Source organism: Octodon degus, unplaced genomic scaffold (assembly GCF_000260255.1).
Source record: "Octodon degus isolate 3935 unplaced genomic scaffold, OctDeg1.0 scaffold00165, whole genome shotgun sequence".
NCBI classification, from domain to species: domain Eukaryota; kingdom Metazoa; phylum Chordata; class Mammalia; order Rodentia; family Octodontidae; genus Octodon; species Octodon degus.
Genome location: NW_004524741.1, coordinates 5,680,676 through 5,703,670, shown reverse-complemented (window position 1 = coordinate 5,703,670; position 22,995 = coordinate 5,680,676). Strand labels below are relative to the sequence as shown.

Below are 22,995 nucleotides of genomic sequence, written 5' to 3'. Positions count from 1 at the left end.
ATGTATGCAATGTGTTAATTATTGAAACTGTCCTACCAATTTGATTTGAAATTGTCTCATTCCTATTTGTTTATCAATAAAATTATGGGGAAAAAATAAATTTAAAAATTATTATTTTTACCACAATGGTAACAATATTAAAGTACTATTGCTGGGATTCTTAGATTATAAGAACAAGATTATAATCTAGATGAACTCCATTCAACAACACAGCTTGAGCAGTCTCTGCGTAAGGCACCGAACTAGGCAGTTGGGGTCCCTGGAGCCACCACAGCCATGCTGCTTCGGTAGCTTATTCCTTTCTGCTGGCGGACACCGTGGAGGAAGCATCACAGTCTCTCTTCTGACTACCGTCCTGTCTAAGTCAGAATCTCCCAAGGAGCCCAAACAGCTACGGAAGCTCTTAGTCAGAGGGCTGAGCTATGAAACAACCGATGAGAGTCTGAGGAGCCATTTTGAGCAATGGGGAACATTCACAGACTGCATGGTAATGGGAGACCTGACAGCAAGCGTTCCAGGGGCTTGGGGTTTGTCACATCCATATTGTTTCTGCTCTTGAGGGGCCATAGGAGGGTCAGACAACTAAAAACACAATAACATACATAATTTCTGCATAAGGGTCAAGTGATTCAAACACATAAATTTCTTATATCCGTATCTGGTACTCAGGAAGTTCTAGGCGTCATTACTGTCAGTAACTGAGAAGATTGAAGCAACCATAGGGGAGTGTCCGCACAGGTGACATCAGGTTCTTCATTCAATCATGCTTGCTCAGGGAGATAGATTAAATTCAGCCTTGTGTTGCCACCCAGCACATGATTTCCCACTTTGGCTGTGTGAAATTCTTTTCAAAAAAGGATTGTCAGGGGCTGGCAAGCTAGCTCAGAGGTATAAGCACCCACTGGGCAAGCACAAGGACTGGAGTTTGATTCCCGGCCCCACATGCCATGCAGTCTCGCTTGTGCAGGCTCCCACCATGCAGCCCCAGAACCAGGTGTGATGGCACACGCCTGTAATCCCAGCACTCTGGAAGTTGAGCCAGGAGTATCTCTGCAAGTTCAAGACCAGCCCAGGGGCCACAAAAGTGAGTACAAGACCAGCCCAAACTGCATCATGAGACCCTGTCTCAAAAAAAAATAAAGTATTGTTCTCAAAGAAAGCTCAATGGAGATTTTTTTCTTTTTACTAGTGTTTGCAAATGTTGAGTGTAGGGTTAGGTCTGATATAATTTAAATCTCCATAGTGGTAAGCCATGACATCATGGGACCTTGCAAACTAATTATCACACTTGGCTTCAGTGCTCCCAACAGTACGTATAAGCTGCATCCCTGGAATGGCCAATGGTATGGAAACTTGAGTGCAGAATTCCCCACAGGAGATACACCATTAGCTGCTTGGCGTGGGAATGGTGTTGAAGATGGAGCAAAGCATTTCCCTTTGTAATGAACAAAGCTGGAGTGGGAAAAGCCCTGAACACTACTGCTTACACCTGAGGGCAAACTTAAACACACAGTGAATTATGAACAACTGATAATGTCTTAAATCTGTTCCAAAGAAAGAAGGGGCCAGGGAGATGGCTCAATGGAATAAGTGCTTCCCTGGCAAGTGCAAGGGCCTCAGTTCAATCCCTGGTTCCTAAAAAAATAAATACCTAAATAAGCAAAATGATCCACCTGTCTCCTCTATCTGAAGTGCTTCAGTGCTGAGGCACAAAATGCGAGACAATGTTTCAAATAAAGAAAAGATGAGGCTAGAAATGAATAAAACCTATAGGACTATAAGGTGTAGTGTCCCAGTGATAGACTTTTTTTTTACCATTTTTACAATTCAGAGTTTGTCATTGTCAAAAAATAGTTTCCTGAGGAGAGCCATAATCCTCTAACCTAGAGGCCATGTTCTGAATAAGAATAGGATTTCTCACAACTCCATTGAAATCTCCAGACTCGTGGACTGGGGATATAGTTCAGTGGGAGTAGAGCCTGCCTGGCAAGCCCAAGGTTCTGAGCTTGATTTCCAGGCCAAAAAATAAAAGGAAATTAAAAGAAATCTCCAGACTCTATTCAAATATGTAACACGTTTTTTATACAGCACAGAATCTCCCATTGTCCAAAATAATTTCTAACATCTTTATTCTGCACATCAGCCTATATTTATTTAGTACCTAGCATGTCTCAAATCCTGGTACATCTCTAGGGATACAGCAGAGAATAATACACACACTTTGACTTCAAGTTGCTTAAAATGTAGATGAAATAAGTGGCATGATGTACGTGTGACCTAAGGGAAAGTCAGTAGGTTTTCTGGGAGTTCTAGCCTTCACCTAACAGCCAGGACTGACAATGATATCTTCATTAATGCCAAGCATCACAGGGCATTGAAAAAATTAAACAGGTGCAGTTAGCAAAATGGTGAATTCTAGTACACATGTCCCATTGTAACAAAATGTCAATGCTGATGTTTACTCAGGTGCTTTTTCCTTATAGAAAAAAGGGAACATTTGTGAAACAGTGTCTGTGCCCTGAATTTCTACAAAACAGAAAACTTCCTAATGACTTCTATCAACTAAATGAAACTAGCCACCAAGTAGATAAACTAACTTGGGATGCGATTCTTTTCTTTATATAATAGTGGAACAAAGTCAAGGAAATAACCATTTTTATGAGAAAAAAGGTAGTAGTTCCCAAACAGTTGTCAAAATAGGATGCTTTCATAATGAAACTTTATTACACGCAACCTAAATGCAGATGAGGATTTAGTCCTAAATCACAGCTGCACAAAGCCGGAAGTATCTTTCCATAAAGCAATTATTAGGAGACAGTCCCTTGATTGAGGAAACAAATTCTAGCTGTTTATTAAATATAGTTGCTGTATTCTGCTGAATGATTTAATTCATGTGCTATGCAAGTGGTTTGATAAGAAGTCCCATTTAGATTAGTTCAGATGCTTTTCCTCTCAGAAAATCCAAGCTATGAGCTGAAAGCTACCCGTGAGAGCACTGTGTGCCTACTGAGAAGAGGGCTGACTGTTTGCTTATCTCGTAGGGCTTATCTCCTGGGTTGGTCTACCACTTGCCGTGGATTTAGTCTCCTTTCTTGGAGCTTTCAGTCAGTGCCCTCACCTGAAGGGGAGAAGGGGAAGGATGAAATGTATTGTTATGCAGAGACACGTTTGGGCTTCTACTAAATATTTTTCATGAATAAAAATTAAAATTCAAGTCTCACCAGTTCTCTCCACACTCACTTCCTTCCTCCCTCCCAAGATGCCCACTAACCTAACTTGGTTTTCAATAATCTCTTGCCAATGACCATTTTTATAATTTTATAATAAACAGCAGGAAGTATTTTGTTTTTCATTCTGTAATATACTGAATATATTCCATAACTTATTTTGTTCAGACCATGTCATTTTAGTTTAATTATAAATATATATATTTATATATTTATATTTATATATTTTGTTATAGCCATTGCATAATATTCTAACTTACAAATGCTCAACATTTTATCTGTGTATTGGCTTTATTTTTTTATTTTTTCCCAATTTTTTATTTTAAAAACAATACAGTACTCCCCTTTAGTAACAGGGGACACATTCCGTGAGCCCCCCCCCCAGATGCTTACAATCCAAAAATTTAATACCTTTTCTCCCTTATGTAAACACTCAGTGGCTGTAACTTATGCAATATGAGGTGCAGTTCATTCTTACCTTAAACCTTAGCAAATGCAACATACAATTTTTTCTGTCCTTAAGTTGAAACTGTTCACCTATTTGCATAAAGGAAACACTTAGGACTTCTTGCTGGGATAACCGAATTGCCAAAATGACTTGCATTTTGGAAACATTAAGTAAGAATTAATTGAACACGGAGTTACCACAATAGTAGATCAGAGAATGGACACAGCTGCTAAGTATCTAGCAGGCAAGTAGCCCACATAGCATGGATACCCTGGGTAAAGGACTGATTCATGTTCTGGGTGGGATAGAATTAGGCAACACAAGCTTTCCTTCTACTATTCAAAATAATGTGCAATTTAAATATAAGAATTGTGGGGCAGTCAAATAGCTCAGCAGATTAAAGCACCTGCTTAGGCAGACACAGTGGCTGGGGTTCATTCCCCGTTATGCTGTGCTGATTCTGCCCCCGGGGCCCACTGAGAAGGCAACTGAGACTGGGTGTGGTGGCGCACTCCTATAATCCCAACTCTTGGGAGGCTGAAGGCAGGCGGATCACTACAAGTCCTATCTACGTTGTGAGACCCTGTAGACCCTATAGGCCCTGTACTAAAATACAAAATGAGTAAATAAACTTAAGAATTGTTCATTTCCCTAATTTTTCATTTAATTATTTCAGACCATAGCTGACTACAAGTAACACAACACTGGCAAGCAAAACTGTGGACAAGGGGAGACAACTGTACTGCCACATTGTTGTGATTCCCACTAACTTGATGTTGGGGTATCTCTCTGGAGAGCGATAGGGTTACAGGGGTGGTGGTTGTGCATTTTTAGAGTGTGTTATAGGATGTTTCTTTGTTCTGGGCAACAATCTAAAATGTTGGTCTCTGACTAGAAGTCCTTTCTACAGGAGACTATTTTATACTGCCAGGCACCCTGTGTCTCTTGTCTGACCTGGGTCCAATTTATAGCTACAAAGGTGGCCATTCTTTAGGAAAGCCCTAAATTGGAAAAACACTGGGTTAGTGTTATCTGTGTTGATCATATGAGATGGAGGTAGCACAACAAAACACCAGAAATCACAAGAGCAGCGCTGTTATTTATAGATCCCAGAGAAGAGGTGGCAGCACAGCTTATGGGGTCTTAGGAGCAATGGAGTGGGGCAGCTCCCCTATTCCTCCCCTCATCCAGCCTGTGGTGAATCAAGAAGGCAGGGAATGAGGGAGGACTGTGAGCCCAATCAGTTATGGAGCCCAAGGGCTTATGAGGCAAGTTTTCACAGGGAGTCTAATGCTTGGGTTCTAGCAAGCCGGTAAGGCTCCCACAGCATCACACCATGAGTGCACGGTCACATGTTCATATGGGGTGGGACGGTGGTGGGGAGGGGTCAAGTGGGTTGTATCTAGAGGTTCAGTGAGGAAGTGGACAGGAGGTAGTAGTGTGAGGTGGGCAATTTGATCAACTTGAGAGACCGGCAGAAGACCAGGAACTGGAAACCACCAAGGGTCACTACCCCTGGCTTCTGGTCTGAGAAGGTGAATGTATATTCAAAATGGATACCAAGGCCACACAATATTACACAAATTTAGAATTATTGCTGAGGGCAACATTTAAATGATTATGAACACAATTGATACAGTCATAAATTTTTATCACACTGCATTCCAAAAAAGTGTCCAAGGAATGAAAACATGTTAACCTACAAATTATAATTAAGAATAGAAAAGCTGATGTCTGTAACCCAATTGAATACATAAATATTTACACTATAGAGGATACTATAAGGAATTTAGATATGATTGAAAGTATACAGGGACATGTACCTAGGTTATATGCAAATATGGTGCATTTTATGTAAGGGACTTGAGCATCCACCAATTTTGATTTCTATAGAGATCCATGAACCAAATTCCTCACTGTTACTGAGGAAGTAACAACTGTGCATTATGCCCAAGAACTTCCAAGCATACTTCTAGTGGGTTCTCTTCTTAAAACATCAAAACACTGATTTTCTTTAAAGGAGAAGATCTCGAAGATCCATGCAATATTTGTGGGGGAGGGTTTCCTAAGTGGGTTTTGAATAACCAGAATGCCTACTTCTAAAATGAAACAATTCTGAAATGATAGCAGCATGTAAAGAATTGGAGGGGGCTGCAGGTTAGCTCAGTTGCTTAGGTGCCTGCTCATGCAAATGCAGTCAGGCATAGGATACCACAGTTTGATTCCCCACCTCCACCTACCTGCCTTACCAGACCTGCCCTTAAGGAGCCTGAGCCAGCCAAAAAAAAAAAAAAATCATTTTTAAAGAACTTGGGCACTTGAGCCATCTAGAGAACTTTAGTTAAAACCAACACAACTATATTTTTTAGGGAAAAAAATTATGATTTGCTTTAGCAAAAAATGATAATCTATAAGACATGCTAGTATTTATATAAATAAAAATTATATACTTTGTGTAAAGCAATTGTATTGCAAAGGAAGGAAGTGTAAATTTCACTTTACATCCAAGGATCTTTGTGCATCTTTTCAAATACAAATGACACTCACCCTCAACCGACTCAGATTTTGACACCGTTGTGAGTGGTTTATGTGCTGCTGAACAATTGTGAACCACAAGAACAATTTTTGATGGGATTGTCTCTTTCATCTCACTCCCAAATGGAAGTAATGCCCTCTTCTTAAAACCTTTATGGATACTTACCCAGTAAGTCTTAATTAAGAGCATCTCCTATCATCAGTGTTCTTTTTCTATTTGCTGCAACGTCATCCTAACTAGACCGACTTGTTTTCATCTTTAACTCCTCTCAGGGTACACACACAGTCTTGCCCCTCGCAGTTTCCTGGCAGCACTTGCTGGGCTGCTCTCGGGAAGATGTTCCTTCTGGGTTATGGGTTTTTTTTCTATCCTAGAAAACCAAAAGCTCTCCTTTCTCCAATGAATTTTTAAAATTCTAAAACTAAGTTCATCTGAATGCTTCTCTCCAAGAGCTACTTGAAGATACTTCAATCATAAAGTATTAACTTTTGTTATCAGCCAAGCCACCCCGAGGTCTGAATTGCATATGGATCTAGGTCAAGTGTCTGCTACGGACACCATCACAGAAAATGAGTCATGGCGAAAGGAATGATTGTCCCGCCCCCAAATTGGGGGCAGCGCCTTTGCTTCACCTCTTCCTTCTTCAGTGGTGGACTATGATTTGTTCTGCACAAAATCATAATGCCCCTGAGGGATGAGCAAGACCGAGCACAAAAAGAAAGTTGCTGCTAGTTACCAGCTTGCAGAGAAAAACATTAAAGTACTTGGTGAAAGTAAAAAATTCAAACCCACTTTATAAGACAGATTTTTAAATCAGCTTGGACTTTTTTTCTAGTTCATCATGTAGATAAATTATAACTATTAAGATAGAACATATATTAGATATATACTCTAACAAAGCTTGTCTCTTACACTATTAAAATGGGTATGAGTGGTCATACCACTCTGAAAGTGCCTGATCTCATCTGAGTGGTCAATCATTCACTCAACAGATACTGCTTTTGTATGAATAATATGTTTTTCCTCCCTTTAGAAAATGACAATTGAGTTACAAAAGACAAGTGTGTTTACAGAGTAAAAAGGACACCTAACAATGGCATAAAAGATGCTATAAGGGAAAAAAAATTAGCAAAGACTGTAATTTGTTATTCCTAATATAATAATAGTCATAATCTTTAAATAGCTACCATTCATTAGGCATCATGTTAACTTTTATTGATGTGATAGATGCTATTCTTTTTCTTTTCTTTTCTTTTCTTTTTTTTTTTTTTTTTTTTTGGTGGGGGGCAGACAGACAGGATCCTACTTTGTAGTGCAGGTTGGCTTTGAATTCACTATGTAGCCAAGGCTGGCCTTGAACTCTCAGCAATCTTCTGCCTCAGCCTCCTAACTGCTAGGATTATAGGTATCATCTGTCTTTTATTGCTCTTTTATTAATACATGTTGGCTTTCTGTGACGCTCTTACTTATCTTAGGGAGCAGGCACATGTATTTAACGTATCTTGATTCTTTTTATCCCCCTTGCTCTCTTACCTTTCTCCTTCCTTCCTCTCTTGATCTCCCACCCCCATTTGCATTATTTTTTAATCCATCATTGTGATATATAATGATTACATTCACTGTATGTAGTTGGCACCTGTACATGACACGTCTTAAATCCTTTGTACCTCCTTCTTCTCCCCTCATGCCCCATCCTCACTCTTTTCGTTCCCTTCCCATTATCATGCCCATTTTATTCACCAGGAAACTGAGGACATAAAAATGGTGTAGCAATAAATCACAGAAACAAGATTCGCACCCACTTTATCTAATGAAGTTGTGAGCTCTTGCCACTGTACCATGTCAATTTCTAAATTTTAAGTACAGATAAGTCCATTTCCAAGGCAATTAAAATTTCAGTTTTGATGCAAGCAACATCTATTTTGTTTATTTCTGTTGTACTCTAAACTCATTTGGATTAGCCTTTAGGTTGTGTCAATAAGAATTTTGCTTCTCTATACATAGGGTTGTGACACCCAGATGATTTATGACATGTTGCTAAGATTGAAATCCGTTATCTATTTACCTGGTGACTTTGTCTGCAAAAAGGTGAGTAGACACTAGTTTCTTTTTCATAAGATATGAAGTTATGCATTCTAATGTAATTTCAATATACCTAAACAATTCTAATATTACATGGAAATAAGCCCCAAAAACTCAGATTCCTATGGAAGTCAATCTGAAAACAAAGGTATTGCTACTAAATTTTATCTAAATATTATATATATATATATGACATTAAGACTTTTAATATTACAGACTGTAGATTTATTGATATTGAGGTGGAATATTTTGAGGGGCATATTATCATTTAATGATGTAACCTTCGGCATTTCCTGCACTAGCAGTAAATTATCCTCACTTCCCACTCCAATGTTTTGCGAATAAAAGACAAACAGAATGGAAGTCATGATTTTGTACTAAAAGCAAAGTGATCATGGCCTTGGTTTCTCCACCAGAAGCTACACTTAGAAGAGGAAGAGAGGTAGGGGCCAGAGAGATAGATCAGTAGAATAAGTGCCTGCCTTGGGATGGGTGCAGGGTCTTGAGATCAATCCCCGGTACAAAAACAAAAGGAAAGAAAGAAAGAAAGAAAGAAAGAAAGAAAGAAAGAAAGAAAGAAAGAAAGAAGAAAGGAAAGAAGAAAGGAAGAAAGAAAGAAAGAAAGAAAGAAAGAAAGAAAGAAAGAAAGAAAGAAAGAAGAAAGAGGAAGAGGGGTGATGGAGAGGAGGTCACAAGGAGCAAAAGTAATGGATGCAACATGGTAAAGGTGATAACATGCCATGTACGCATGCCAGGTCCACATGACAGACATCACCACTATATACTGCAAACATGTACCAATCAGGGAAATTTTTAAAACAAAAATAGACACACAGTTCAAGATTCCATGTGCAACACCTTAAGTTACAGACCAAGAACTATCATTCTGACCCAGAGTCTCTCCCCCAGCCCCAGCTTTGGGATGACTTTGGCTTGGGCTCAGATAATACGGACAGCACAAGTGTTGCTCTGTAGGCCTCAGTGAGGGGGAGGAGGTTGGTGGGCAACCCTGAGACAGTGAGCCTTCACTCCCAGCTCCCAAATGAGGAGCCACCCACTCTCTGTCCCTTGACCCCATCCTATGTCAGGCAAGCAACCTGCCTCTTTTTCCTCACAGCTGTCTGGAAAGTTTCTATTCTCAGAAACCAGGAGCCCAGCCTGGCCCTGCATATGTGTCTATGGGATACCACAGTGGAGAGAAGCGGGAGCTCTGGAAGGCTCAATGTACAAGATGGATTCTGAGGTTCAAGCCTCATGGGCAGGCCAAGGCTGACTCACTGCTCTCTGTCCAGGGTGATGTGGCCCAGACCTAGAAGACTGTTCACATTTCTGAGGCTCCTGCCAAGGGCCAAGTACCCTGAACCACGATCCTAGGAAAAGGGGTGTTCATGGTCCCTAAGTGTTGGGAAGGGGGAGGGGGAGAATCATGGTAGGGTTGACTGGGTTGGCTTCTACTTAAAGATGTCTTGCTTATCCCAAGAAGCAGTCCAGGGGCTAGGTCTCACTTGGCCAGCTGCCCAGGTTCTTGGAGCAGTCCCCAAGAGGTAGAGAGCTGACCCAAGGAGAAGCAGGTATCTTCAGAGTCAGTTCCCATCTGAGAACTAAAGAGAATGGGCTAGCTGATGGTGATGTTGCTGGAGCCACCCATGAACACCCCAGTGATGCTCTACATCAGGGCAGTCATTTACTGCTCTTCCATTAGCAGACAGATCCTGCTGAAGGCAGGACCACACTCGGTCCTCACCATGCCAGTGGGATCTGTCTATAGTTGGTTGGATTCTAGGCAGAAAAGGCGGGCTACAAAGGCATAGTAAAGCAAAGCTGCTAAGCCAATGGCATCCAGGAGTCAGAGAGAGAAGGGAGCAGTCAGGCAAGCATACTCCCTTCCACACCAATACTATTTTCCAAACATGCAGCCAAAACAATTTAAATAATTCAGACATAGGTCAAGAGCATAGTTAAAACAAAATTGCTCCACAGTGTGCTCCATGGTATAGAAATAACTGTGTCTATAGCTCTGTGAAACAATAATGTATTCTTGATGTTCAAAATGAAACAAGACAATACTGATTTCATTTTATATATTATAAAAGTGTGGGTAGCTTGAAAATCTGTTTTGTATAAACGTAAATTACTTATCACCACACCCTATTAATTTGAAATATTTAAAGGGGGGGAATAACTTACATCAATGCTAAGTTGTTTACCCAATTTGTGTCCTTGAAAAGCTAACAGTTAGCTCCAGCTGCTCACACAGTTATTGGATAATGTCAATTGTTTTCAAAATTCACTGCAAATTTTTTATTAAAAAATAGTACATGTTCATGATTTTAAATATATAAAACATAACACAAGCACAAAAATTCTGCTGCCTAAAAATAACCACCATTCATATATTTTCATCAAGTATTTTATAAATAATAGATGACCCTTTTTTATGAAATGAGCCTCATACTCTACAAATGTTTTAAAACTTGTTTTTTCATGTAACAGTATATCCTAAGAACATTTGCATAGTATTAAGTCATCTACAACTTGGTTCTTTGAAGCTAAAAAATGTTATAGGCTATGGACAAATAATCAATTTCCAGATGGTTATTATACATAATTCTAAAGTGAATATCCCTCTGGATAAATACATGTTTGTGCACATCTGATCACTAACTTTAGAGGAAAAATAAGAAAATGACAACATTAGGTTTTATACCTTGAGAGATCAGCTAAATGGTGAAATAGATAATTAAAAGGAAAAAATAAAGGACAGTTCCAAAAATGGGAACGATGAGGTTTGATCTCTGGTACCACATGCCCCACTGGCCCTGACCCTAGGTGCACTGAGCCAGCCCCCGAGACTGGGCATGGTGGTGCACACCTGTAATCCCAGCATTGGGGAGGCTGAGACAGGAGGATCACTATGAGTCTGTGCTGTGTAGTGAGACCCTGTACAAAATACACAAAAAAATAAATAAATGGGAGAGAATCCAAGACCTTGTGAGTCCAAAAGTAAAGGAGAATGAGAAACACATCATTCCATTCCAAAATGATGTGCTAAATGCTATAGTGGCAGTAAGTATGATCTGTTCGGGACATGAAGCAAGGGCTCTGGTTCCTCCTAACTGCTGGCAAGATTCCCTAAAAATGTTCACACAAAGTACTGGAAAAACAATTGTACTGAAACAAGGGGAACAGGTATTGTGAGCAAAGAATCAACATGAGCTAAAACAGAGAGGGAGAATTGATGTCTGCCAAGGAAGTGCAGAGGACCACAATAAGACAAATGTTATAACAACTTTAGAATCATTATTAATAAAAGTCAAAATTGTTAGTGCTATAAAGTAGGCAATGCCCAGAGTCCTGAGAGAAAAAGAAGATGGTGTTGTTCTCTGGGACCTTCCAGTCCAGTCAGTGGTATTCAGCTCACACTGTACCTCAGAATCACCTGAGTGTAGGACTTTGGGCTCCATGTGTAGTTATTCAGCTGATCTGGATAGAGTCTACTTAAGTGCATGTTTTTAAGCTCCCCAATGATTCTAAAATGCAGACAAAGTTGAAAAGAAAAGCAATAAATAAATAAATGGAATGAAATAGATGCATAACTCCAAAACATGTGGCATTGTATGAGGACAAAATAAAAGTTACCAGGAGAGTATCAGTAGTAAAGGCACTCGATGTAATTTAGATTAGGGCTTGGGCAAAAGGGAAATTGCCAATTTGTCAGGTTTGACCTTTGTAAAATCTAAAGGAAAACATTTCTTCAGTAAAAGGGAAAAGAAAACAGAGAAAGAGTAGGTGAGACAGCTTTTTTGACAGAGTTGGAGCCCTCATCGAACAAGAAAGGCAGAGCTTGACATGTCAAAAGTATGAAAAGTGAGAGACATGGCCAATGGGGAGGGACAAAGTCAAATGGCGAGTGATGTCCTTCAAGGCATCAGTTGGAGATTCTAGGTTACTAGTGGGAAAGCCTTAAAAGAGAGGATGCAACTGAGGATAAATTTTGGAAGCTGGAATATAATGGAAGCTGAGTTCAGCAGGAGGTCAAGAAAAGGTAAGAGAAAGAAGGTCAAGGTTATGACCTTGAGAATACCAACAGTGATGAAAGAGGTCAACGAAGAAAAATTAGAGAGTTCCATATAAATGGCTATTACATATAATAAGCAGGCAATTTGTGAAATGAATCATTTTCTTTGAAATGAGAAATACAAAGCCCAGTGCAGCTTAAAGACCCCTTGGGCAGTCGTGCATTGGAAGGACATGCCTAATGCACCACGATGGCCTTGCACACGGCCCCACCAGTATCAGGGACTGCAAACTAAGATGACCTCTAGAAATTTTAGCATTTGACCCCTTAAGCAGTGCAAATTTCTTTAACAAAGTGTGAAATGAAGAGTAGAGATGCAGCTTTCTCATTTCTAACTCTTTATAATACCACATTCATCAAATAATAATAAAAATAGTTCAGTGAACACAAATGAAGGAAGGAATGGAGGACAGAGGGGGAAGAGCAGAAAGGAAAAGACACATCTTATTTCAGGAGATTTACATTCTAGGCGGTATAGACAGAGAAGAAAGGCTGCTACTTCACCAGATTTTACACAGCTCAGTTTAGCTTGGCCTTTACTTATCACTTCCAGCACTATAGGAAACGGAAGCAGGAAAAAAATATTGAGTTTGAGATTATCTTATTAATTGAAAAATGGCAGAGTCTGGGCCTGAGTTTGCTGAATTGCCTAATCCTCAAATATTTTTATTTATTTATTTATTCATTCATTTATTTGTTTGTTTATTTTTGTGGCCAGCTCAGTGAACCCTGGGGGCAGGACTGGTACTGCATGTGGTGCCAGGGATCAAACCTTAGTCCCTGTGTTTGCCTAAGCTTGCCTCAGCAGGTGCTTTAAGCCACTGAGCTATCTCATCAGCCCCTAAAAATATTTCTAAACCTCCTACACAGATAGCTTGGACTGCTTAAAGTTTACCTGGGAATTTTCCCAGAATGCTGTGTAACAGTGAAGAAATCACCTAGAGAGCTTGTTAAAGTACAGAGCTTCCAATTCAGCATTCCTGCGGTAGAGCCTGAGAATTTGTACCTCTAAACAAACTCTTGAGGGAGCCTGAAGACCCCGGAACCACGCTGTGAGCAGTGTGCTGTTCTCTAATGGAGTGTCAAATGCTCCCACCAGCCTCTGAAGTAGGCTCCTACACAGGGACCCTGAAATTTGATATTTATTCTCTAAGGGTCACCTCACGCTGCAAGAACCTATTACATTTCTACATTTTCTCCAAATGAGTACATGTGCCAGAAACAAGAGCTTGTTTCGATCCTATTTTGCACATGCTGTCAGCCCTTATTCTCTGATGAATGTCTACTTCACCGGAATGCTAATTAAACTTGTGGAAAAGGCCTAAATTAGCCTAGAAATATGCAAGAAATTGTGGAAGTTTTGGTTCGTTGATTATGCCAGACCTCCGTGAAAAATTATTGAAATGATCATTAAGAAATAATTAAAAGTGCTGAACTATATTTAAGTGCCCATTTTGTACTTCTCCCTCCAGTCAGTTGTAATAACTGCCTTCAAAAACTCATTCCAGTTTCTTGAGAAATATTTCATGCAAAAAATCAGGAGTATGACTCTTCCTAATCATTACTTCCTGGAATATCTCTCAGAAAACTAATTTCCAGATACTTTGCTTTTCAAAATCATTTATAGCTATTTCACTGATTTTTAGAGATCCAGTTCTGATGTCAGATTCATCACTACATACGGACTGTATGTGTTCTGGTGTCAGATAACAAAGGCACTGCCTATTCAAGGATGATCACATGTCAGTCTTTGTAATTTTGTTCAAGACGTTTAACTTCTGTAGCTCTTGTCACCAATTTTTAAATAACAATAATTGCACCTTTCCTATTTAACTTCACTGGGTATTTGAAGGAATTAAATGAGTTTATATCTATGATGGGCTTTCAACAATAAAGCAGTTGTGACTCACTAATTTCCTTTATCATGTAAGAGTTGACATGCTCTAAACTTAAATTTTCTTCCAAATTTAATTTATCTAGATGTAGTTTAACCTATCACATTATAGTATTTGTAATTTTTAATAATTTTCAGTGTCTCATTCAATTAAAAACCCCAAATTATTGTTTAAAAAAATAAAGCAGCACATTCTGACACAACAAATATAGACATCAAATAAGAAACTACACAAATATCAAGTGTTATGATTATTCAAGTACTATGCAAGAAAACATTATTTGAGTAACTATAACAAAATCAATCTAAGTTCTACTTTGATCTACACTTAAGTGTAAATATGCACTTAATATTTTTCAAAATATGAAATGTTTAAATTTCTTCCATTGCATTTAGGAGATGTAGGCTCTATGCTTCTTTTTATGTTTAAATACAAAGTCATAGAACCTTGGCTAGTCAGCTAAGCCAATTGAACCCCTTATTTTTCTTTCTGCAAAATGGAAATAATAGTACTAACTTACTCTATCTTCCTCAGGAAAGTGACAAGGTGATAAAATGATTAGTTCATTTTCCCAGATGTTATCTAAGAGACAGAGTCAGATACTTTAAACTTAATCCAACAATTACAATATACTTCATGGAGAAGGCCAGGGACATAACCCTAAGAATCACAAGACTCAAAAACTTCCTAGACTCAGTCAAGTTGTACTGTCCTTCTTCATAAGTGAATGCCTACTGTTCATCAAACCATGTCCTCAGAATTGGAACAAAATAGATACTGATTCAAGCATCTCAGAGTATAGTTTATAATCGATACTGCTTACCCTCAAGTTGATTTGATTTAGCCTTTTGAAAATATCATTAATGAAAATACTTGATTAACTCGAATAACCCAGTCTCTTCCTACAGCAAGTAAGTATTTTGGGGCCACCCAAATAGCTCAGCAGATTAAAGTGCCTGCAAGCAGGTGCAGGGGTCGGGGTTTCAATCCCCAGGCCTGCTGTGCTGGCCCCTCCCCCAGGGTGTGCTGAGATGGCAGTTGAGACTGGGCATGGTGGTACACGCCTATAATCCCAGCTCTTGGGAAGCTGTAAACAGGTGGATCCCTATGAGTCCCATCTAGTAGTGAGACCCTGAACACCCTGTAGACCCTTCCCTAAAATACAATAATAATAATAATAATAATAATAATAATAATAAAGTAAATTTTTGTAGCCATGTTATTTCAAGACACTTATCTTAGTGCATTTTCTGTTGCGATAACAGAATGCCCCAGACTGGATAGTTTATTAGCTCATGGCTCTATGCAGTGAAATTTCAGGAGCATGTCGCCAGTATCCTGGTGAGGACATTCTTGCTGGGTCATGACATGGCAAAGGGCATCATATGACAAGGAGAGACAGCAAGCTTTCCAGGCTTGTATAACAAAATCACTCTGGTGACAATCCAGAAAACTATGACCTGATCATCACCCAAGAGCCATTCCTAAATACCATTAATATGAATGGTAATGAATGAATTTGGAAATTAAATCCAACACATAAAACTTGAAGGACACATTCAGATCACAGTAACTGGCCAGTGTGATCAAGACTACTTATTTTTATATGTGGGAATTATCATTCAAATGGTTCTCATAGGATTATGCAAAGTTGCCTATTTACAATGTAACAACTTTTCTTAACCTGAATATCACTAAGGTCTCTTGCAAGAACTATTTATTCTTTTTAAAAGTTGGAGTAAGACAATGCATTCAAGAGCCCCCACAAACACCTGCCAATTTGGTAATTTGCTACAAGGACTCATTTGACTTAACTTAAAGTTAGATAGGATAGAGTTTATTAAAGCAAAAGAACAAAAATAATATAGATGACCAGATTAGAGAAATCAAGCACAAGCACCCTAGGCCCTACTACTGTGAGAGTCGTCACACAGATGCATCTTTCTCTCCAGTGGGTCACAGAGACACAAGCAGAAGACCTCTACTTCAAGAAGTCTATCTGAGTCTTGGTCCAGGATTAATGGGGAAGTCTCACACTACACGACTAGTCATAGCACAGACTTCAAGCTAGGCATGGGGTACATGTCAAGCGTCACGGTGCTTACATTGAACAATGCTGATAGCCTGGTATATCCTGACATACCACCTCAAAGCCTAGCAGCGAACACCACTCGCTGGCTATGCAAACCTTCCAGGAGCTGAATTCGCCATGCTTCATCAATGATCATTGTCCTAGCTCCCTAGAATCCCTAAAGATAAATGAGAACTGAGTAAAACAACCTGCTCTATTAATACTCTTGCAATATAGCATAAGAAAAATAGCTTAAAGGTCTTATATGGCCCCGTTCCCAAAATTATCTTTCAGTGCCTTAGGAAGAAAAATGGAACTGACTTCACTTGACCAGAGCTCACCCTATTTGGATAGAAAAAGCGCATTTTTGAGAGCATAGCATTGGTCACAAAGTCAGATTCAATCACCCAATTAATTCCTTCCTCTGCCCCTGACCATTCCTAGAGTAATGTGGCCAATGGAATATCTTCACATGTCCCATGCGGGCTTATCCTCTCGCATACTATGTCCAACCCATGGCTGTAACCACTGCAGGTCTTAAATACTTGTACACTAATGTTCCTTGCTTTCTTCATTTGCATTTACTCTTCTAGAGGAGTTCATATTTCTTAAATTGGGGCCTTATTTTCAAGAATAAAATGCCTACTGTTTCTTCTTTATATTTGGTATGCAGGGAGAAATTGGTAAAGAAATGTATATCATCAAGCAAGGAGAAGTTCAAATTCTTGAAGGCCCTGATAGTGACCAAGTCTTGGTTACTCTGAAAGCTGGGGCAGTGTTTGAAGAAATCAGGTAATGGAAGTATGCCTCATAAAAATGAAGTTTATCACTCGTCATAAGTGGACAATCTTTGGTTATAAAATGAGTAAGTTCCTACTTGACTATCAAAGGTTTAATTGTGCTGAATATTGGAAAAATAAGTATGTTCACATTTCTGTCTACCCTTTCCTTTCCCCTCCTTCAAAAGACCTGTAGAAAGGCCATTAAGCTCTTTTTTCCCAGGACATAGGTCAGTGTCTAGCATAACGTACATATTTAATATGTTTTGAATAAATATGTGAATGAATGGAATGGAAGACTATAAGTCTGTAAGACTTGAATGCCAAGCTAACAAGGAAGTTTTGAGTAGGTTTTAGACAATGATCATTGCTGCATAACTAAATTGCCTGAGTCTAAGCCTGTTAACCCCTTCCAAATTTTATTCCTCTGTTACTTCATCCCTCCAGGCCTTCATTTTAATTAGAATAATAATTGTACATATATTTGATAGGTGGAATATGTTTAGGATGACATGTCAATTTCACAGGCTTTGGAATCTATCCCGGGGGATATGTGGAGTACATTTCTGCTGTGGAGCTAATTGGGTCATAGTGGCATGGGACTAGGTAGGTTATAGCAGCATGGCCTTGGGTTTTATGTATGACTTCTTGCCCCTTCCTCTCTGGCACTATACTGCTGTTCTTCTTCCTGGCTGCCATGAATTGAGCACCTTTGCTACACCAAATATTTCCACATGATGTTTCTTCCTTGAAGCCAGTTGAATGTGAGATAAACAACCCAACCAGATTAAACCTCTCCTCTTTTAAGTTGTAGGTGTTGGGTATCTTGTCCTAGCAATGAGAAATCTAACACAGAAAATTGGTACCAAATAAGTGTGATCATTGGGGTTATGAATGTACCTTGCCATGTGGTTTAAAAGTCTTTGGACCAGTTTGTAGGAGACATTTGGAAAGGGTTGTAGATACAAGATAGAGAAGGCCTAGAATTCAGCAAACATGTCTTGATAAGTAATTCTATTTGGAGCTCAGAAGACCAAAATATTGATCATATTGTAGACAGTAAGTCCAAGCTGAGGAGGTTTTAGTTAGGAACAGCACCACATGAGCAGTTGAATTAGAAGCCATGTGTATTACACTTTAGCAGAAAATATATCTAATTTTGCCCATGTCCTTTTGCCAAGAATTTGCAGGAGATTTCCATTAATGGGAGTGGACTAATTAATCTGGCAAAGGAAATTTCAGGACAGTCCAACATTCATGCTACTTTATGGTTATTATATGATGTCTGATTATAGTCAGATTTGCAGGAAGAATTAGGAGCAAACCGCACAGCAGAAACTTTTGAAAATTTAAATTTTGGCCCTGAAGCAACCACATATAAAGTTTAGGCCAAAAGAAGTGTAGGTACTGAAGAAATTAACACCATTAAAAAGAAAACAATTGTGTTGTACTGAGATAAAAAGAAAACTATCTCGAGATGTCTCAGAAATTAGCAAGACTCCATCTATCATTAGCTTAAGAATGCAAAAGTTGAGAAGAGAGTCCATGAGACCCTCCTTGTGAAGAGTATTCTGAGGAATTGGATCCTTAAGATTAATTTTAGTGAGTTCAGTCATCCAGCCATACAGAGGTTGCTGCAGCCATGGTCCAACAGGACCTTGTTACTGCTTCTACTCACAACAGATCTTGGAATTATCTACATGATGCTTGTTTTAAGAGCATGTGAAATGAAGTGGTTATGGGATCAGGAAAATTCCCAACCACATTACAGAGGAAGGTCTGAGAGGTAAGGCAAAGAGTCCCTTAGAGGGCAGACAATGAAGATGTGAGAATGAAGCCAAAGATACAGTTATGACCCCAGAAGTCAGAGATGTCAGGAACATGGAATGTCGACTGAGGAAAGCTGCAGGCTGAAGGTAGAGTTAACCGAAGAGAGAGGCCATGTAAGCTGAACTAGCAAGTCCAGGGAGTTGGGTCTGCACACAGCTTCTGAAACTTACATTTTATCACCATGTGCCTCCAGATATGGAGCCGGAGGACTCAGTTTTTGACCCTTTGCATTTAAATCTTTCTTTAGTGTGATTCTTTCCTATCCTATTTCTCCCTTTTAAAATTGGAACGTGTACCCTGTGCCACTGTACCTTTGGATTGTGTAACTTGTTTTTTATTTTTAAGAAGTTCACAGCTAAGAGTTTTCCTTGGGTCTCAGAAGAGATATGGACTTTGATTTTAACAAAATGCTGGAACTCTTGACACTTTAGGGACTGATATTTCTGGCTGTATTCAGGATAGTTGTGTTAGGCAGACTCATGAATTTGTCTTTATTTGGAGATTAAGTATGATTTCAGATGTGTTTGGGTAGTGTAGTGGGTTGATTAATGGTCAATTTGTAACACCCAGCTGAAAGGAATCAGTGTGGTTCTGGGCGTGGAAGGCCCACCTGAGGATTGTTACCAACAGAATAAAGAGAAGAACTGGAGGGGAAGATTGTGTGACGTAGGGGAACTCTGATTCTCCTGGAGAAGCTTGTCACACTGGCTTTCCTGATAGGAACTTGGCTGTTCTTTTTGGAGGAGCTCAAGTCTTGTTGCTGCTGCTGAGGAAGGCTACAGTTCTCTTGGAGGGAACTGGGCGCCTTACTTTGAGCATTGCTTCTTGGCCCCAGTGAAGATCCCTCAGACTGCTGGTACAGATCCTTCATCCCAATGGCACAGATATTCTAGTGTCTACCATTGACCTGTGGGCCTTGCCAGTGTAGATCCTTGGTAAAGACTTGCATGAGGCATTGTTGTAGGATCTAGGATTCAAAATGGTCTCATGAAGGTGGAAGACATTGCCAAGGGCTCTGGGTCTTCAGCCAGAATTATGCAACACATTGTTGTGGCATCCAGACCTTCACCTAGATTCTTTGAGTCTCTAATGTGTGGACAGATTTCCTGTACTCTTTTGCATTTGACTCTTTACATGGCTATTAAAAAATAATCTGGTAAATTATGTATCTTGTACTAAATCTTTCTTTTGTAAACCCTGACTACAATGGGTAGCAAATTAACAAGGGGATGTGGTTTGTAGGATGGAGTGCCAATTTGATTAGCTATGGGATCCACCCAGAGGATTAACTGAAGACACTTCTTGGGTGTCTGTATGGATCATGGAGGCATGACCTTCATTATATGTCTGGTCCTGTGCCCTTTCCTGTCTGGCACTGATACATGACTCCATTTCCCACTTAAGCTGAGCATATGTTCTCTGCAATGTCCTTCTGCCATGGTACTTCTTCCTGGGAGCCAGATAATCATGGACTGCATGTGTCTAAACTGTGAGTTAAATTAAACCTCTCCTCCTTTAAATTATAGGTGTTAGGTATTATATTTCCATGATTGGAAATCTGACTAATATAGTTAAGATTAGGATATTAATTTGACAGTTAATTCACTAAAAGTGCTTAGACTACTGCCGAGCATCTCTTAAAGCTCCATAAATATTAATGATTGTTACCATTTTTCCATAGGTTGGGAAAATTTTAACCTAGAACAAGTCTCAAGAGCAAGAATATAGAGAGTAAATTTAAATGTTTTGCAAGTGAAACCCTTCCATATCTAGTTCTGTATTTAAAGTTATTAATTATTCATCAAAAACATACTTTTGGATGAATGGAGTATGCTAGATTATAAAATACTGCTCTAAGCTCTAGGAATACATATAAAAATAGTGGACAAAAATATTATCCCTTACAAATCTTACAGTCCAGTGCAGAAAACTGGAAATAAATAGTTGAACAATTAGCTAGATAATAAAAAAATTCCCATCCTGATAATTTCCATGAAAACAAAAACTTATTAGAAAATGATAGAGAACAGTACTTTAGATATGTAGTTAGGAATGACCTCTCCAAACATGATATTTGACCTGAAGCTTGAAAAAGCAGAAGAACCATTCAGAAATGGGAAAGAACCACTCAGATGGTAAAACAGCAATGGCCTAGATGTAAAACCAGCTTGTTCAGTCAAGGGACAGACAAGTCGAGTTGGCAGGTGGGAACGCAGTGAGTAGGAACAACAAAGTATTGAGCACAGGCCACATCATGTGAGTCTTTTAGGCCATCGGGGGAAATCTTTATAGCAAATTCAAATGAATGCACCAGGATTTTCAGGAAAAGAATTGACACAATCTAGATTATGATTTTAAAAGATCACTCCAGTTGTATGGAAAAGGGATGGAAATGGGGCAAAAATGAAACAAAGGAGACAAGACACAGTGTCCCAGTTAAATGATAATTGAGAAAATTGCTGTCCCACATTGCCAAGTATTTTGCCTGAGGTAGGAGAGCTCATTAGTGACAAGGAGAACACTCAAACTTGAGCCTTCATGAGACAGTGTCTCCGGCTCTTTCTACCATACTGAAGAGGAAAGGCGTATGCTGAATCCCTGACTTCACAGCTGCTCCAAACTTTTCTTTAAATTCCACAGACATGGGTAAGTTCAGATGTCTTCATGGCAACATACTACAGGCTTCCTTGGAACGTCAAGGCACGTTATTTTTCTGATGTTTATATGCTTTCCTTTTTAAAATTATCTCCTGATTTCATGACAGGATGGGCACTCCTGTGAGAGTTCTGCTCTTGAGCAGTGGTGGAAGCTCTTCTCAGAATGTGAGGCCATGAGCTATTTGCTTATTTCTATGACTTCTTTAGTGGGAGTCTTTGCAAAGGTAATTTCATGTCTCTGTGACTTAATAATCACTATTATCTTCAAGGTCATAAAACATGCAATGGTCTAATCTGAAACATTGCCAAAATTAATTAGCTGACCTCTCCCAAAGATTGACTATTCCCTAAAGAATAAAGCTTTATAAATAAAGTATATTAATGGTTGACATTATCATCACAGGAGGAAATACTCTTAGGAATAGAATCTAGGTGCTGCTGAATTGGAACTGAAAGAAATCATAGATTCCTGATGGCAGTTTCTCAAATAATCCTCCTCCTGCCCATTTGGTATCCAAAGCCAAATTGAAACCAGCAGATCAGATATGCTCTAAACCTGCTCAACAATCTGGTTAATTCAAGCAAGGGGAGATTTTTTTCTTCTATTGTCTTCCTGACTGGGAAGGGCTGAGCAGAAAGCAAGATACATCTCTCTGGTCCAGATATCCGCAGGCTTCTCAGGCCCACAGCTGTCCTACACCTCTGCAGCTCTACTCATTTATTCCAGATGGAAGCATGTCTGCCAAACATGCAGGCATGGGGAAGATCTAGTAATAGTGTTTACTGTTCAGAGTTGCTGCAACCTTTGTTCAAGTGAGCTAAATGCAGCACTATCATGTGGCTTTTTATTTTTTGTTTTAAAGAAAAGAAAAATAAACAATAAAAACAATGGTATAAAATTTCAAAACAAGATGTTAGAGGAGTAATAATGATTAGTATATTGGGTATTGTTATCTTTAAAGTAGTTGCTCATTTTAAAGATATAGGCATGAAAAAGTGATCAAACAATATAGTCCTAGACCTTTCCTTTCAGTGAGCTAGTATCAATTAGTAGTATAACTATCAGCTTCTTTTCTTGAGGAAAATGTAAGAAAGAAAGGAATTGAGAGCTTTCAAGACATTGTCTACTAAACCAAAAAAGCTTTCCTTGCAGCCCTCCTTTTTCTCTAATTTTGGTCTGCAAACTTAGGTTGTTAACCATCCAGAAGACAAGCTTAATGTTATTACCATACAACTTAGGCTGTTAAGCTTAACCTCACTATCTGTCTGCATGTCAAACATCTTAGGCATAATATGCAACAGGTATTTTTCATCAAGTATTGTTATGTTGAACTTTAAGTCCCTACGGAATATGATAAAAAAAACATTTAAAAATTAGAATATATTTTAAAA

The 22,995-nt window shown here is 39.1% G+C and overlaps 1 protein-coding gene and 1 pseudogene across 1 annotated transcript in view; both read left to right on the top strand.

Moving 5' to 3' along the window:
- Positions 1–22,995, top strand: part of Cngb3 (cyclic nucleotide gated channel beta 3) — a 133,322-nt gene that overhangs the window by 78,084 nt on the left and 32,243 nt on the right. The window contains exons 12-13 of the mRNA XM_012517334.2: positions 8,216–8,299; positions 17,011–17,129. Of these exons, the coding sequence (XP_012372788.1) occupies positions 8,216–8,299; positions 17,011–17,129 (203 nt within the window). The remainder of the gene's footprint in view (positions 1–8,215; positions 8,300–17,010; positions 17,130–22,995) is intronic.
- The window catches only part of LOC105743768, a 20,139-nt pseudogene continuing 18,157 nt past the window's right edge, over positions 21,014–22,995 (top strand).